The sequence below is a fragment of the Astyanax mexicanus genome, chromosome 4 (genome assembly GCF_023375975.1).
Source record: "Astyanax mexicanus isolate ESR-SI-001 chromosome 4, AstMex3_surface, whole genome shotgun sequence".
NCBI lineage: Eukaryota > Metazoa > Chordata > Actinopteri > Characiformes > Acestrorhamphidae > Astyanax > Astyanax mexicanus.
The window spans coordinates 48,962,251-48,981,271 of record NC_064411.1 but is presented as its reverse complement, the minus strand read 5'-3'; the positions used below and the strand labels follow the sequence as shown (position 1 = coordinate 48,981,271).

The 19,021-nt window shown below is 37.5% G+C and overlaps 1 protein-coding gene across 1 annotated transcript; it reads right to left on the bottom strand.

Moving 5' to 3' along the window:
* Positions 1-4,038: 4,038 nt before the first annotated feature.
* On the bottom strand, positions 4,039-18,255 carry tm6sf2a (transmembrane 6 superfamily member 2a). The gene is made up of 10 exons (XM_022678849.2): positions 18,016-18,255; positions 16,503-16,606; positions 14,817-14,914; positions 12,195-12,298; positions 11,442-11,524; positions 11,111-11,235; positions 10,849-10,950; positions 9,770-9,862; positions 6,866-6,985; positions 4,039-5,317 (listed from the first exon to the last, which is right to left on the bottom strand). The coding sequence occupies exons 1-10, from the start codon at positions 18,108-18,110 to the stop codon at positions 5,108-5,110; spliced, it is 1,134 nt and encodes a 377-aa protein (XP_022534570.1). The 5' UTR covers positions 18,111-18,255; the 3' UTR covers positions 4,039-5,107.
* Positions 18,256-19,021: the final 766 nt, after the last annotated feature.

The following is a 19,021-nucleotide window of genomic DNA, read 5'->3' as shown; positions in this document are numbered from 1 at the left end:
TAAAGTGTAAGACAAAGGGATGGTCATACAAAGCAAGGTTAATAAAGCTACATACAACATTGCACACATGCTCACAATGGGGGGATGACCATTTAAATGGCCTGAGGGAAATATGTTAAAAATATATATGTAAAAATCTGAACAATCTTGAACAAATCACATCAAAAACAAACAACTGAGCATAAACTGCACAACCATCCTCCCTTTCTTACCATGAAACACACTGAGATTCCAGATCCCAGTAGTTCACTTCTATCAGTTCCTCACAGGAAGACTTTGTGTTTTTAATCTTTAATTAGGCGGTTAATTTTGATTCTATTCTTCTCTACAGCGCTGGCCTGACTCTCTCTCTTTCACACTGATACAAAATGTTCTCAGTCTGTTTAAAGGCTCCTACTTTAGTTCATTATATGCCATTTCTTTAAATCCAGTGATTGTGATTTCAAAGCAAAAAGCATTTGAGGTTCTCAGCAGGACGCCTGCAATCTCAGAGCGCACAGATTCTTGAGGGAGGCATGGCGGTCACGAAGCAGGGAAGCATGGAGCACAGCAAAGAGGAATATAGGGGTGTTTTCAGAGCTTACTGCAAACCTAGTCTGGAATCAGCATTGTTCTGAAAAAGGAGAAAAATGAGAGTTACAAGGACATTCTTATAGGCTTCTGTATATGTTTAATATAGAGGAGAATAAGGGTACTGTATCAAAACCTTAATCAGCCGATAAAGCCAATATTTGAAGGTATTATTTAATGTGTTTTGTAACAACATATTGTTTTCCAATACTGTGCCAATTGCTAAAAACTCAGTATCAAAATTTATTCATTATTTCATGTACACATGCAGATTTTCCTTCTCTTACTCTTACAGCTACAAGAACAAAAAAAAAAAACGATTCTCAAGTTTTGGTTTGGTTTGCTGTAGTTGGATTTCTAATATTCTACCAATTGCAATTCATGAACGATCATGCACTAGACTCCGGGGAGCTTCAAGTAAATCCATAATTATATGGTATTTTTAAATGATATTGTCCAGCATATTAGAAAGTATTTGTAGCAGACTTCTTCTTTTAAAACCATAATTATTTTTTTTTCTCCCTATATTCAATCTTGGTTTAGCGCAATAATGTCTATTATGTTCCTGTTGCTATAACACTTTGTATATCCACTGTTTCTACTGACCTGTTCCACTGCTCAGCTTATTAATAAATAAAAAGATTCAGACTTTTCTGAATATAAAACTGTTGGGTGTTGTTAGTTGAACAATTTTTAGCAAAAACAAAGATACATATTATAAAGAGGATATAAAGAACAGTCTCTTCTAGTAGAGTCTTTGGCGTAGGCCCCGTCATCGGCCCAGGACTTGATACATCTGGGCTCTGCAGATCCTGTCGTATGTTGGAGACAGGTGCGGAGCCAACCCCCGGGCAACCAAACGCGACCAACCTGGAGCAGCGTCTGAAAGGCAGCAAAGGTACTGAATGAGTGATCTTATTTAAAGGCAGAAGGGAACAGCTGATTGGATAGGTAATTAGGTGACAAAGCATTGGAGTCTTTAGTAGAACTTTCGCTGCGCTTTGATAGACAGTGCTAGTCTAGCACACTGGCTTTAATATAAAAAACACACAAAGTGACTCATGGAAGTGTTAGACAACAACAGAAGCATAAAGAGTGTGATTTGATGGTGAGTGCATGTGTGCATGGGCTTATATTTGTTCTTAAATTCTGTTTAGTGATATGTTTTCTAAGATTAGATTTTTTTTAGCTTATTAGAGACAACGAAACACAACTTTTTTTGCTTCCACTTTTAGCCTCTTAAGACCCAAACTCTTAGTATTTCTCTTTGCTATTTTGGTTAATTGGTACTTGATTCGTGTAAAAACAAAGAATTATCTTTTAACATGATGTAGTTTCTGAGAAAAATGATGTCCACATTTGAGGACTTTAGTTTTATATTTAGATTTAGAACACAATGAAGTTGCAATTAGTAATGACGAGCAAAACATTTATTTTGTGACTGAACACAGAGTGCAAAACAAAAGTAGAAACAACAACTGTGCCGCTTTGAGCAGTATGACTTATAAACTTATAAACATAAACGTTTATTGTATTTACTGGTCATTTAAATTTCTGAACACAATTGAAACTGTAACATGTTAAACTCCTCGGTCACCACTAGGTGACAGTATAATGGCCGCATTCGTGGACACCAGGCCTATGTAGAGCTAAATTAATGTTGTGGTCTAGACAACCCAAAATGTGATGTCCACACATGTGGACGCCAGGTACTAGGAGGTTAGAGAAGATTGATCCCCTCTAAAAAGGGTTGCCAACCAAGGAAATGTATGCTGTATGCTGTATAAGGGTGAGGTGTGTATTTAATTATATTTGTAAATCAGTTTCTTGCTTTTGACCAAGTAACACCATAACAGCTTATCTCTGACTGAAATGACTTAATTAAACTCCACGTCTGCCACAAGCCACTCAGTGACATGCCTGTTTCTGATTAACTGTGCTGTTGCACAACCCCCGTAGACATGCCTCGGTTATCTCTGTGAAAGAGCAAGCAACCGGGTCACAGTTCACTAGGCCAACTGTAGTTTCATTCAGTCCACGACTGCATGATATCATCAGCGAGGCACACGGCCAAGCGATGGCGGCGGCTCGGCTCGGCTCGGCCGGCCGGGATCTGTAATGGTCATGTGCTCCCATTCCTCTCATTTGAAGCCTGAAGTTAAAGTCACATTTTCTGTGGAATGGAAATCTAATCTGTAAGGCGGGGAATACTGTGTACGCTGTCTTTTGAACCCGGGCCTCTGTGGGCAAACGTCAAATAATAAACAGTGAATTTCACAAGGCCAGAGGCAGGGTTCATATCAGGGGACGTCACACCCACCGATGAGCCACGAATAAGATGCTGCCTCAACATTTTGGCTTCTTACCTTACCGTGTTAAAAGAAGTTACATTTTTTTTAGAGTTCCAAGAGTTCCATCTTCATCCTTATACCAAGTGACTTAAAATAGAATACTCTGTAAAAGTTTTTGGCAGCCAAAATAAAAAAAAACTAAAAACTAAAATGTATACTTTTTAAATTAATTTTAATCATCTTTTAATTTTGAATGTAATGGGTATATGGAACAAATGTGAGATATGCATTATGTCAAGATAAAACAAAACAAAAATCAGCCAAACTGAAAATACGAGGGTTAACCCTGAACCCTTACATTACATTACATTTAGCAGATGATTTTATCCTAAGAGACTGGAATATAAATAATGATGCACATTAGCAATAGAAGACAGAAGTTCAAGTCAAAAACATTTTTGAAAGGGTCTAAATGAGGAGGAAAGAAGGAGAAGCAGGAAATTAGAAGTAGAAGTTAGTAGTAGTTAGTTAGTTAGTTAGAGGTGTTAGGAGAGTAAGTGCTCTTTGAAGAGCTCTGTCTTCAGAAGTTTCTTAAAGATAGCGAGGTACGCTCCTGAGTACAGGTAGGAAGGAGCCTGTTCTGTCATCACCCTGTAGGCAATCGTAAGAGCTTTGAATTTAATAGGAGCAGCAACTGGTAGCCAGTGGAGCTCAATAAATAGTGACGTGCCCATTTTGGCTGGTTGAAGACCAGGTGCGCTGGTCCATCATGGACCCTGGATATCCATTTATATGTAGGGCCAACATTGAGAACATGGACAGGCCTTTATGGTTCCCAGTTGGGCTACCCTTACAGACAACACATGGTCATGTTATTTAGGGACAAAAAGAACAGTTGTACTTAAAATATCAGCCTTCTCAATCCACTTGGCTGTGATGGATATAATGTTCCTTTCATTAAACAATTTCTAATCAAAGCTTAACAAAAAATGTGTGTATTACAATACAACAGAATTATTTGAATGAAAAATGAACTAAAAATGGCATCATATAAAAACCTGTTGTATATTTCTTTTTTAGTTCTCGGAAAACATCATGCCTCACAATACCCTGAAGACTTCATTCAGTTTCAGTCTATAAGCAGCTCACATAAATTTAATAATAAGAAGATTATGAATAACAGTAAGTTGACTTTTCCAAGCCAATTTAATTAGTGACAAATGAGGCAAAAAAAACAAGGTACTTGATATTAACTGTAAACACTGGGCTTCAGTGGGGAGAGAAACACACAGAGCAATTCCAATGTTTTGTTTAGTTATTCGTTTGGATTTATTCCACAGTTTCAACAATAAACATGTACAGCCCAGATAAATAGAACCTATACATATAATTTTGACAGGTGATAAAGACATAAGGCATACAGTATGTCACACAGTACTGTAAATCTAAAAAAAAAAAAAAACTAACAACAATACAAATATAATTTAAAAAGAAAAAAAACAGTTCTCTGAAAACAGTATGAAAATAAAAAATGAATTGTTAGTAGAGCTGGGCACTATGACAATATTGTATTGTATTGTTTTGTGATGAATTTGCTGTCATAAAAGTTTATTTAAATTACTGTAGTAAACTGTAGTACTTTATTATCGTTATATTGTGTATCGTGAAAAATGTCTTTAAATATCATGATTCAATATTTTCATCATATCACCCAGCCCTACTTATTAGGCAAAAAAAAGCATGCGGTTGATTATGATGCCTGACGACATCTTTTCAGCACACACTGCTAATCAGCACCCAGTGTCCTTTAGTAAACTGTCCTCAAAGACTAACATAGTGTATGAAGTCATTCTACAATTGATCTTGTGTGGGCAGAAATCTGTGTGTGTGTGTGTGTGTCAAAGTCTAGAGTCTGTCCGAGTCTGGATTTCATCAAATGACTCATTCTCAATGGAGAGAGAGAAAGAGATAAGCTGAGCTCCAAAAGACTGAAGTCGATCCAAAAGTCCAAAAGTCTGAACAGCAGCCAGAGACGAGGCTCACTTGGGACATGAGGCAAAGCTCCACCGGCTTTGTGTGTGGCGGGGAAAAACAGTGAGGGTGTGGCTTTAACACTAACTATTCTACAGAAGGAATGATCTGAAGGCCGGGTCCACCACCTCCCAAGTGTGTCCTTATGTTGCCACCAAGGTCTTGGGATCAGAGCTTCTTGAGACAATGCCTCTGTATGTCGGCCATTTTTATAACTACTTTCGTTTCTTGTCATTGTCAGCTTGTCCTGGAGGCACAGTCTTCATGAAGAAGGCTGGGTATCTGTAGACATGCAAAGCCAACAGTAAAGGAACAGCCATGAACAACACATTGAGCGTCATCACCACTCTCCACTCGTCTTTAGGGATGCGGTAGGTGAAGGGTGTCCGGGAGTGCACTGATGCTCCGATGTGGGCCCACTGAGTCTGAAGGAAGAACGAATCAAAGTTACTTACTGTTCAAGAATGAAATGAAAGCTAAAGATTACCTGCAACACTACATTATTTAGACAGATATCTGCAATAGTTATTAAAGCTACAAATACAGAAGTGTAGTGTGTAACGCATGTGTAACGCAACATGCCACTGTAACATGTCTTAGCATAAGGTTGTAGAGGTTCCTAATGATGTCCTGCATTAATCCACACCATGCACCTCATATATTCCTGCAAATTTCACAGTAGGGGTGGAGTATTGATTGCTTGTCCAATAGCTACAGTATTCTAACAGGACAATGCTTGTCCACATACTGTTGTCACCTCAAGAGCTTGAGGTAAAGACGGCAGCATTGCCAGAACTATCCCTTATTAAAAATGTGTGGGATGCTGCCACTATGATCAGGAGTTCGAATCCCATTCATGTAGCTTGCCATTGGCTACCGGAGCCCCAAGAGAGCACAATTGGTCTTGCTCTCTCTGGGTGGGTAGATGGTGCTTTTTCTGCTCATCACTCCTAGGGTGATGTCGATCAGCAAAAGGCGTCTGTGAGCTGATGTATCAGAACCGAGTCGCTGCGCTTTCCTCCGAGTGTGCTGTGATGCTACTCTGTAATGCTGCATCAGCAACAGTTTGAAAAGAGGTAGTGGCAGACTTTATGTATCAGAGGAGGCATGTGCTAATCTTCAAACCCCTGGTCACTAGTGCATTACTAGTGATAGGGGGAGTCCTAATAAGTGGGTTGGGTAATTGGCCTTGTAAATTGGGGAGAAAATGGAAAAAAATGTGTGGGCTGCTATTGGATGTGCTTTTTCACCTGTGAATGCATCTTTAAACTATCCATATATCTGGCAACCCAATGGGGAAAAGAACCAGCAAAATGCATAAGGAAAACTACGGTTAGGGTTTTTGATATAGCAAACCCACAGCTTTAAATCCCATTCAACTGTTTTCAGGCTGTTTTAGCAGTTTCCCAAACATGGCTTTTCTCACGCTTGGCCGTTGACCCACCCATCCAGAATCTTTGGTAGATTACTTGTCCCAATAGCTTCTATAGTTAGCCCCGATGTATATACAGTATACACATATCATCGCTGATTTGTAGTTTACTACATAATTTGAACAGACAATCTGTCCCGTATAGTGTGTCAAAATGTCTTGATGAACAGACGAATAGAAGTACTTCAAAATTACCTCAAATAAACTGTTTGTACATTGACTTCCATTGAAAGTTTAGAAAAGTGTAAAGTGTTCTGTAAAGTTTTAGAGATACATGTTTTTCTTTGGACAGCAACGATATCTATTGAACCTACAGCCCCACCCCTTCACACTTAAGTGATAGGGAGTGTCAGCTCAGACTTTGAATGAGTCACAATACAAGGCAGCCAATTAGAACAAAGGTTATTTGCATATATTAGTCACTAACAAAGTAAAACCAAACAATAATCATATAAAAATGAATAAAAAATGCACTAACACTAACATATATAGCTGGCTAGCACATACGGCACATATTACAAAATACACACTGCTTATTTACCTGAGCTATGGCCCCTGCAAGGATCAATGTCCACTCAAGCATCCAAGTGCATCCTGGAGTATTCAAGCCATATGCGCATGCCATCAGCATGGGTAGCGCATAGAAGAGGATGACCAGCATCTACAACAGGTTGGAAGAGAAGAAGCAAGCGAGTGTCAACTTCACTTAAAGACAACATTTATAAAGCTACTTAACATAGACTGTATAAAAACATTTTAGGACCTTGAACCTTTATAGTTCTATATGAAATAAACCTTTATTGATTCTGAAGTCTCAGAATTAAGTTATGGAAGTTCCTAACAGTGTCCTGTGATAACCCATGCCATGTTGCTGAAATATCCTGCAGATTTCACAGTAGAGGTGGAGTATTAAGCCAGGCGGACACTGTGCGATTTTAGCCCGATTTTAAGCCCGATCTGGTCGGATGCGACTGAATTTCATGATCGGGACGAATTTTAGCTTGATCGTGCGTCGTTTGTCGTGCAGTGTGAGAGGGGAAGCGATGTCCGATTTATTGCCCATACGAGCTGCGAATGAGCAGTCGGACGCGACCAGGGATTTCTGACATGCCAGAAATTTTGGTCGCTTGTCTCACAGTGTGAGCTGTTTTGCAGGCCGATTTCTTAACGTCACGACCTGTTTTCCCAAAAATCTGCACAGTAACTATAAATTATTATTAGTCATATTTATTTCTGTCAGTTATAAGGATTTATATTTATGTTCGGTACACAGACTTATAGCTTAATATAGCAGACACAGGCATTCTGCTGTTTAAGAATTTCAACAGATGCTTATTCTCAGTCAATAGCTGGAGTTTTTGGAAAGATAAATAAAAAAAGAAAATAACTTTGACAAACATAAATTTATTTTATTTCACTTTGCTATTATATCTGAAAAATAAAGCACATTGTCAGCGTCTGGTGCTGCCCGTCAATTATATAAAACTTAAAACATGCACAGAAATATAAAGCTATATTTTATAATTCCTTTCTTTTCGCCAGGGCAAATTTATTAAAATTATAAATATATTAATTTATTAATTAAAATCTCGTCCAGTGCTCCAGAATATTAGCCACGCAAATATACACTGCGCGCGGCATTGAGCGCAGAATAACCTCTGTCTTCTAAAATAAACGTTTTAATAAATAAGGTCGGAGAAGTGTAGTAAAATTAATGCTATTAAACTTACTAAAGCTAATAAATGTACTGATAATTAATCAAGACAAAATGCGCTGCGCCTCTCTCTCGCTCTCTTTCGCAGCGCGGAGCTGAATTCAGCGCGAGGCTACAGATAATATAAAACTCAGTTCAGTTGAATAAAAATAAGTAAGGGCCTGTAAGTACAAGCAAAGGACCTGTAAGTAAATATAGTCAAATATAAAGAATAGTTTGAGGTTTTGGTGAGCTGTTTTCATGATTTGAAACTGAAACTAACTGAAACTTTGATTATTCTGCAGAAAGCCTGGGTTATTTTAAACTAATTTTATTATATATAGTTTATATTTTATATTTTTTATTTATTCATTTTAATTATGTTTCTTCTTTTATTAATCAAATCATTAAATATATATCTTCATAAGATATACATTTTTTACCTTATGTCAATTTTTATGATCTTTTTAAAAGGTCCTATTTTTCCTTTTTTACGTATATATTTTATTCGTCTATAATAAATGTCAGTTTTTATTTCTATTTTTTATATATTTTTTTAATCCCTTTTAAACTGTTAATGCTCAGCGGCACTGTAAATGAGGGTCCCTATCCAGTGTGAATAATCGATTGCTTGTTTAATATTCAGTGTTGCAAAACCAGTTTTTACATAAACAATAAACAGAATAAAAAATCAAATTATTTTATTTTATTTAAGCTGCTGGTGTTTCTTTCGCAGCCTGACGCGCAGTCATTTTTCTATGCGCTCTCCTTCTGTAAAACGGACAACCCGTAGAGTCCACGTCGCCTCAGCCACCTGCGAGTCCATGTACGTCTCTTCCGTGGACTTTCAGCGCACAACAGGGCACAAATAAGCAAAGCTAAGCGCTTTCTTTTGCAAGGCGACATGTTGTGTTGAAGCGAGAGTTTGTACGCAAAGAAAGCTCCGCCTACGGGCTGCGTTTAGACATGCAGTGTAAGCTCCCCCGTCGCAGCAGGTCAGTCGGACCGTACAGTGTGTGCAGATGAATCGCAGGCGTTGTTCATACACGACAAACGATTCAAACGTGCAGTGTGAGCTCTCCAGAACGCATCCGATTACAAAAATCGCACAGTGTCCGCCTGGCTTTAGGGCAGCACGTGCCTTAGTGGTTAGTATGTTTGCCTCCCTATGCTGTGGTCTTGGGTTCAAGTCTCTATCTGGGTGGAGTTTCCATGTTCTCCCCGTGTCTGTGTGGTTTCCTCCCACAGTCCAAAAACATGGTCAACTCCTCAGTGACCGATGCAGTCCTCCAGGTGGACGGTCATTTCCGGTTGAGAGTACGCTGTGTGTGATTGGCTGGCGCTTTTCAGCAGTGTGTGTTCAGTGAGTGTGGAATGTAATTGTAAGCGGCATTAAGTGGCAGAATGGTGCTATATAAGTGTAAGTGTAAGCTACAGTATTAAAACTGGACAATGCTCGTTCACATACTGTTATCGTCTCAATTGGTTTATTTGTAGACACAGATACTATGCCATAACCAGCAGCATTGTCATACCTATTCCCAATTGAAAATGTGTGGGATGCTGTTGGGCATGTTAAAATCTGGCAACCTTTATGGTTCTATGTGAAATGAGCTTTTATTGATGCTTATAGATATAGACTGTATGCCACTTGGTCATTTATCATGAGATGCTCATATATACATAAGTGTTGTGTAGTTTTATGATAACTTTCTTTCACATATCCTCAGTAATGCCATCGTCAGCACATACCGTAACTTTGGAGAAGGCTACATTATCCTTCAGGTAGGGCTCGTACTGGTAAATGTAGGTGAAGCAGATATCCAGTGCACACTCAAGAACAACCTGTAAAAGAGAGATCCAAAAGAATGTGTTACTCTTAAAAAAAAAACTTTGTTGCACATTTTTACGCAACACGTCAAAGAAAAAGCGTTATCACTTACTTCAGATCCAATTAATCAGCCAAGACATATTTGATATATGTGTCCAACTTTAGTCTAGCACAGATGATGCTAGGCTAATGTTGCTAACCTAACATGGATTTAGACTGTCACTAATCTCATCTCTGTGTAAATATATGCCCAATAAACACATCTCTTTGCCTGCTGTGAACACAGCCAGATCTTAATTTGTTTGCCATAAACAAATCAACAATTCCATTTACATGCAATTCAAAATCTGATTGCTGCAGATCTTTTTACATGGGTCAGGCAAAAATAGTTTTTGGGTTTTGGATTTTACCATAAAGGATTTTAGTTTTTGTAGTAACTCATATCATGATCAGGATTTATCATCAGATATTAAGGAAACAATTTTAAGTACTGGCAGCTCTTGTCAGCAGAGGTTCAGACAGTATTTTCTTATTAGAATTATGTGGCACGTCACAGTAATCTTTGTAGGTTTTAGATTTTTAAATCTGCCATTTACCCAGGCCTATTTTCACACTCAAGTTTGACAGGTATAGTACACAAACAGCATACAAACAGTGTGCTGCTATAATGGAAATGTGTGAGTGCGCTATTTTTCTGCTGAACAGGTAATCACTGTGCTTCAGTAAGGTTGCTAAACATAACTTGGTAGTTTATTACCACCACTGGCCTAGAACAGGCAGAGGCATTTTGTAGATTGAAACGTATATATACACTGATCAGCTACAAAGTAAAACTTGAAACACACCACTTGTCCTGTTGAAAATGTCGGTTTTAGTTCCAAATATATTGAATTTAATGTTTCACTGTAGCAAAATGCCCAAATTTTTCATAAATGCATACAGTAATGAGAGCAAATGATCAGGAATCAGGTGAAGTTTTAATTTTTTTAGTTTAACTTACAAATCCCCTGAACACAGCGAAGGCCATGGCCCCGAGCAGACTGAGAGAGAGGAGAAGTTCTTTGGGTCGAGACAGCAAACCTTTCTTCTGCTCCTCCTCAACCTACAGGACATTTATACAAAATAATAACAATTTATTTAGACATCTGACACACACACCTTCTTAAATATCTTTTACCACCACTCTCATATCCATGGATCTGAATAGGATTCATTTCTATAATCTACAGTATGATAACTGGGGCCAATATCAAGACAGTCACCTTGTCTGCTGGAATGACTGGCAGCTCCCTCTGCCTGCTGAACAGGTTCACAGCCGCCCATATGGGCAGAATAAAGAAAAGGATGTTACGCCAGAAGGCTGGATAGATTGACTTAGCGTGTTTTCCTGCGAATAAAGAAGTCAAAGCATATATTACCACAGACAATGAACATTAAAAACATGTTGAATGTACTGTATATATTTAACACAGGACTGATTGGACTGATTACAGACATAAGTATTAATGTATTAAAGTTAAGTAGGAATTATTATGTTTATATAGAATATGGGCATCAGTCACAGTTTGATCAAATACAGCTCTATTTACTCACCTATGACAATGCCTGGGATGAAGACGACCTGAGTGGCAATCATGGAGCCAGCCCATAGCAGCCCTATACTCCGATACTGTTTCCTACAGAGAAATAAACAGGATTTTTTGCTTAAAAACTGTATTTTACTTTTGTGCTGGAGTTGCAACACAAATACTGAAAAAAAACTCTCTGGAAACCTCATGGGGTAGTTTCCTCAGACAGGGATTGAGCCAAGTTTTAGAGCATGTTGTCCTTTAAATAGAAAATCTACTGTGTATTAAAGACTAGGCTTAATCCCTGTCTGGGAAAATGTCACTATATAAAATGTAATTAAATCAATACTGGCTCAATTTTGTTTTCTCTTGTTTGATTTATAAATCAGTCAATCAATAATAATGGTTTATACAAACAAGCAAATAGCATGATGTGCTATATTCATGATCTAGATAAAAACAGCAAAACAGGTCATAAATCCTTGTTTAGAAATGAGCAAATAAATAAAAATAAAAAATAGATAGATTTTTGTCCATTTTTATACAGTAGATATATGTGTGTTATACATGGTCAAAATAATTAAGTCATAAGAAATTTAAATTTAATTAAAATTCAAAAACATCAAGCCAAGTCTGTGAAGATTTATATGGTCAATTTAGGCAATGCTGACTGTAAAATAAATTAAAAATAGTAATGTTTTTAAGAAAAGCAGTATTTAGTATTTATACATTCACTAATAAACACTTACACTGCAATTTAAAGACTATATAAACTCACCCTTTGCGTATGCAGTGGATAATTGTGAGGAGAAGGACAAAGTGCACCACTCCTTTCCAGTAGTTCATCATGATGCAATATGCTGCGTTCAAGTACGGCTCACCCTGTTACAGGGGAAAAAAAACATTGGAAATGCTGAATTTGGCATTGATGTGGTATTTTAATTATTTGTGTCATCACAGTAAATTCACTTGTGTTAAATCAATACTGTTAGTGTTAAACTAACACTGAAAGGACCGCCCCAGGAAAGGCAGACCTAACCCTGCGTTCACACTGGCAGATGACAATTCACATCGAGAGATCCACAACTTTCTTCTAAGCTATTTTTTTTACAAATTATACAAAGTATTTGTGCAAAACTGCACCATATAAAACTAAAAGAGCAAAAACTGCTTTTATAATCCTCTCTGTCATGTTTTAAAACTGAACTGTTGGGAATATGAATGAAATATATGGTAGGAATCAAAAGTTCACAGAGCATAATCTGCCATCTGTGATTGGTCAGAAGAATGTGTAAAATATCACCTCACTGCATCATAATCATGAGCATAAAGTTGAGAAAATCTCAACTTCCTTTTATTGCTTGTCGATTGTTACCGTGTCACATTTACAAATTGCATTTAAAAGGTCGCCAATCACGCTGTTGTTCCTGCCTGTGTGAACGCAGAATAAGACTTAAGAGTCACATTGGTTAAGCTACTATTAATTAACAATGTAGGGAGAAAGAAACATTGAATGAGAAGGTGTATCCAAACTTTTGGGACTGGTACTGTATTGTATTATTACACCCAAACCCACCCCCCACCCCCTAAAGAAAACACTAAATAAAATATCCCATTGCATTTAGATGAGGACGTTAAAGGGTTATGTACTAGGGGTGGGAATCGTTTACTATCTCACGATTCGATTCGATTCCGATTTTGGGGGCCACGATTCGATTCAAAATCGATTTTTGATTCAAAACGATTTGAATTATAAAAATTTCTGCTTCTGGCTTATGAATCTTATTGAAAAAAAACCCTCCATAATATACACTGGTCCTGGAGCAGGTAATGTGTTACAAAAACAATAAAATGTGCAGGAATGTGGGTCCTCAGTGACAGAGGAATCACTGGGATATCACAATGACGTTAATGAACAATAAATAAATAATAAATAACACTGCTTTATTACCAGGCTACTAGCGGTGGTGTGTAGGTGACGCTGCTGGGCTGATGTGATGATAGCAGTGGAGCGCTAAAGTTCAGGAGCAGCTGCTGATTAACTAGTTAATTTAAGGTCGTTGTATTTCTTCAGAAAGGGGGCAGGAGGTGGAGAAATTAATTCATATGGTCCATTCCTTAATTCCTCTGTGATGAGGAGCTGAAATTAGCTCTGATTAGCTTATTGTATTTTTCCGTTCCGCCTTAAATGCTGCAGCCCGCTGCCACCTGTAGCGTTATTTAAGGTGGAACTGGAAAGTTAGCTAGTTAGCTAGCTAACAGTTACTGAAACTAACTACTAGCGATCTTTTTTATGCTTGTTATGAAGCATTCTGCCATAAAACATTGAAACTACACGTTAATCTAATGTAATATAGTGCTTGTTCTGCCATCTTACCGGTGATTCTCAAACACCTACGCTCTGTGTGTGTCTGGAAGATCTCCGTTTGAAAGGACAAGCGCTATCCCCAGGGTTGCCAGGTCCAACAAAAATACCCAGCCCAAAATCAGTCTAAAACCCGCCCCTCAGAATCGATTTTGGGACATTTTAAATCGATTCTGAATCGTAGTAAATGAGAATCAAGATTCTTATGTGAATCGATTTTTTGGCACACCTCTATTATGTACGGTGGCCAAGAAAGCCCAATGCAGTGCAAATTGAAAAGCACTGCAAAAGCACAAAACACATCCATCAAAATGACAACACAGGCGCTGCAAATAGAAAAATGCGCTGCAAATACAGAAACACAACACAACAGAATTTTCCCGGAGTCCTTAACCCTTTTCATTTTTCATCAAATGATACTAGAAAAAATATTTTTTCTAACTCAAACTCATTGGCATTGGCTCATTTTTTGTGAAAAACATATATCAAAACACATTTTTGACAAACATGAACAAATATGAACACCACACAAGGGTTAAAAGATGCTGTACCACCTAAGCTGCGTCTTCAGTAACGTCTCGAACTTTACTACGTGTACAGAGGACTATAAGTGGCGAACAAGCTTCTGAAAAGTAAGTTATGTTTATTACCTGTGATTACCACGGTGTGCATATTATTAAAAGTGCTGCTTTACAAAACGCCGGTATAAACTCTGAGACATTACTGAAGACGTAGCTTTGGTGGGACAGCATCTTTTAAGGTTCCCCCTTGGAAAATTCCATTGTGTTGTGACTCATTTCCGTTGTGTTGCGTTTCTGTATTTGCAGCGCATGTGTTGTCATTTTGATAAATGTGTTTTATGCTTTCACAGCACCTTTCAATTTGCACTTTCTCAGCCACCGTAGTTATGTATTCCACATAAAATTGCTAAATTAACTAGTCATTGCGAATTCACTGAGAATCTGTGATTTATAATTGAGTACTCAAGTGTCCTTAACGCCCCGCAGCGTGAATGTAGGTGTTGTGTATTTTCACCTCATTTATGTAGAAAGCGACGAAGCCTCTGATATGTCCATCCTGCTCGAGGGCAGTGGTGAGGTCAGAGACGGAGGTGAAGGAAAAGACTGCAAATACTGAAATGGAGATAAAGACAGAGTGAGAAAACGATCACAATTAGGCCTCGGGCCTGGGCAGCTTTCCAATATACCTCTCTCTCTAACTCTCTCTCTCTCTCTCTAACTCTTTCTCAGGCTTGACTATTTTTCTTTCACTTTTCTTTCCTCTCCTCTCCAGCTATTGATTTCTCTCCCAGCCAGCAGCGAGTTTATGAAGGCCTGTGGCGATGCAGTCGAGAGCAGATTTCTATCACAGGCAAATCGGCCTGTTTTCCCTCAGTGTACGGCTCACAGTGCTGAAAAGGGCAGTTCTTAATGTTTAAGAATGACCAGGGTGAGCACTGCGGTGCGGGACAGGATGCAGGGGGACGGGGATCAGGACTGACAGGCAGACAAACAGAGGAGAAGGCCTGAGGGAGCCGAGTGCTGATTGATTACTGCATGCTGTTTCAGGAACGGTCCACCAAGAGGTGAGTGGCTCCATTACAGCTAAATCCAGGATTAAAGATGAGCTTAAAGTTCATTTCTGGGCAGAAATAGACCAACCCTGAGCACACATACTCACACACACACTCATACACACTGATAGCACTATCTGTGGAGGACCGCTATATTCTGAAGCTCATACTCATACTTACTTACTTTAAATGTACTTTTGAATGGATTCAAGCTTAAATGCAAAACGCAAAATACTTAAATACTACAAAATATATTCTGAACTGAACTTTAATGAACATAAACTAACATTTATAAACATTTATTCTAGGTAATATTGGGCGTTTGCTATAGGTTCATTCATCATATACGTTCACACACACACAACTGGACACAAAAGCACTATAATGACCCTTATGAACCAATTGTGTACCCCAACTTGAGCCCAATAGGCCATGCCACTTAAACATCAAGGCAATATTCTTAATTCGGCATTGGACACAGGCTCAGGCTTGATCATTCTGTAGCTGGCCACCTTTGATGAGTGTCACTAGTGTTGAAAGGCCGAAACACCCCCTGATTCAAAGGCATACTACTGACGATGTGTCCTAAAATTACATTTTTCCATGTTAAGCTGTTAAAGCTGTGAAGCTGTTAAACTATTAATCTCAAGGTAAATCTCATGTGTATATTATTGGCACAAAGGACAGTTTACCATCATGTCCAGTGTATTGTTTGACTATAATTTATTTAGAGTTTTAAAGAGTGCAATAAATTCACTATTTAAGGTAAATTAGCATATTTGTACCTTTTCAGAACATTTAAATAATGAACAATGAATAATATATTTAAAAAAAATCAAGATAGCGTGTTTGCTAACCAGCTGCTCCGCCTTGAAGATAAAGTAAAGTCACTCAGAGACAGAAGCTCAGCAATTTCTTGTGTTGGTCATCCTCTCTATCTTCATCAGTGCCCATTGGATGTTTAAAACTCCAGCAGCACTGCTATGCCTGATCCACTCACATCAGTACCTGAGATTATTGCAACGTATTATATCTATTATATCTATGTTATCAATACCCTGACATATAATATATGAATATTTCTCACAATAATCTGCCACATATATATGCTACTAATTACCCACACCACCACCATGTAGCAATCTTACCATAATACAGAGGATCCACTGTCTTTTCATTCCGAACAAACAGGTAGGCCATGATGAACACAGTTATAAGAACAGTCACTTCTAGTGCCAGTATATCCAGAGGCCTAAGATAATGTAAAGACAAAAATACAGTTAAAGACAAGGCCTAGAACTGCAGACATTTCATCAGCATTGTGTGCAGAGTTTGGCCCTGAAACTGTCTGGCTCATTTGAATTTACTGGCTCATATGATTATTAAACTGAACAGGACATTGAGCAATCACATTCGCAATAAACTGAATGAACAAACTTGCAGCCATCAAGCATTACTGGTGGTATTAGTTCTTTAAAAAGAAAAAGGAAGGAACAAAAAGAAAAAAACTGGGGCTACTTTTAAGCATAATTGTTTTATATAAAGAGAGAAAGAGCATAGAGTAATAGTAACATTAAAACAAAAAACATAGTATGTAATATTTATATATATATACAGTTCTAAGTATTACATACTATGTATACCATTTCCTTTACTAAAGAAGCAACGTTTTATATATATTATGTCACTGTCCATTGCTGTATATTTATTTTTCTCTATTTTGGCCGCTTTTTAATCTTAATATGAATGGACCAAAAGAAATGTTCCAAAATGACTAAATCATTTCACACTGATTTTTGGAGATACATGAATTTCTTTGGACAGTGACTATTTTATTTAACTTAACTATTATTTCAACTCTTTTTAACTATAATAAATCTTAATTATTATTTCTAATTAGTAGTCTACTAACTATATTTTTCTGTATTATTTTTGTCATGTTTCCACTGTATTATTTATTTATTATCTTCGTTGCTGCCCTTTTTGTCATTTAAGAAAAATATTTTGTTAAAATTAGATTAACATTTCTCTTAATTGCTTATTTAATTATGTGTGACATGTTTATATATTATAGAAATTATTTTTAAAAATTATTGGCAATCAATATTCTATGTTTTATTTTGGCCACAATGTAAATCAAAGGTCATGCTTAGTGTAGTGTATTTCATATTTTTTTCTGTAACACTTTCTGAAACCATGCACACACACACACACACACACACACACTTGAAATATTTGCCTGTTAAAACTACATTACTGCCATAATAAACATCTGCCTCATAGGCCCTACAATAGAACCTTGTGGTACTCCACAGCTTATAATAAATGGTAGCAATTATTACTACAAATTTTATAAAAGATTTTATAACAGAATTAAAATTGGCTAGGGTTCAAGGGATAAATCCTTAAAAAGAAATATTTTTTAAAGACAAAATATCACTTTTTGCTACTTCTTAAGACACTTTATACTAAGATATAAATATAACAGCGTAATGTATTATAGACCTAAAGCATACTTTCAGTGCTTGGACCCCTAATGAAAAGCCTCTATTGGAACTAGCCAATCAGCTCACAAAAATGTGATAGGCTTATAATCACTACAAATACTTGGACCCCTAAAGGTCTTTAGTTTCCATTAGAAGGATTTAAAGTATAACTTACGTGAGCAATGAAGAGGCATTATTCGCTGCATAAAGCACAAACGGTGCTGTCAGAGACAAGATAAAAACACATATCTCCAGGGGAAGAGCCATCATCCTTCAAATCTGTCCAAACCAAAGCTCACAAAGGCGTTCAAGCTTCAGCAGTTCAAGTGGAAGTCATGTAGGCTGTCCTGTGCAATAACCACGTCGACAGGCCGGGTACAGACAGCCCTGCCCAGCTGCTCTCACTCTTATGGCTCAGGCCTGCAGCTGGGGGTTATATGGGCTGTCAAAGTCCATGACCTGTGGAACACTAATACACAGTATTGATAATGTAATCAGGATTGCAAGAATATCTCATGTCCAGAGGAGGGTGCTAGAGTACAGCAACTCACTGCTGCTTAATGCCCACAGGCCTGATGTCTGTCTTCATTTATTTTTTAAAACATGAATCTCAGAGATCATGCTCATGTGGGGCTCACATGGGTGGAATGTGGGCTAGGTGGTTTCCAGCCAGGTGACCATGCTGGGCTCTGAGTGGGTTTATTAACAATTATTAAATTTTTTATTAACTTTTTTGTATTTTATTTTTTACATTTTAAAATAACCATTCTGTTGAATTCCTTGGGCCAGAATTGCATGGAAAAGTGTGCTCATTTTTCTGTATAGGTTGTCAATATCAGGAGCTATGCCAATTTCTTCATATTTTTTTCAGGTTTGGATTTGGGACAGGTAGAGTAAAGGGTTAAAATATGCCCCACATGACATTTTTTTGTCATGGTACCTGTCAGAATCTTAAAGTTGACACTTCAAGGATTGAGAAAAATCCCAAGACGTGTTTTATGCATTGCACAAGATTTTAGTATAATGTCAAAACTTACATGTGACCTCAATATTTTCTTCTTTTTTTGTCCCAGAATTAATTAAGTTAAAATGTGTAATTAACGTAAAAATAACCATTCTGTTGAATTCCTTGGCCAAGGAATATATGGAAAAGTGTGGAAATTTGTCTGTATAGGTTGTAA

What these genes read in the sequence shown, in the direction of transcription:
- tm6sf2a (XM_022678849.2), bottom strand. Translation starts at nt 18,110, where the DNA reads ATGATGGCTCTTCCCCTGGAGATATGTGTTTTTATCTTGTCTCTGACA. An exon ending in AATGCCTCTTCATTGCTCAC is followed by an intron (nt 16,607 to 18,015) that starts GTAAGTTATACT and finishes ACATTATCTTAG; the next exon opens with GCCTCTGGATATACTGGCAC. An exon ending in CATCCCAGGCATTGTCATAG is followed by an intron (nt 11,236 to 11,441) that starts GTGAGTAAATAG and finishes CTTTATTCGCAG; the next exon opens with GAAAACACGCTAAGTCAATC.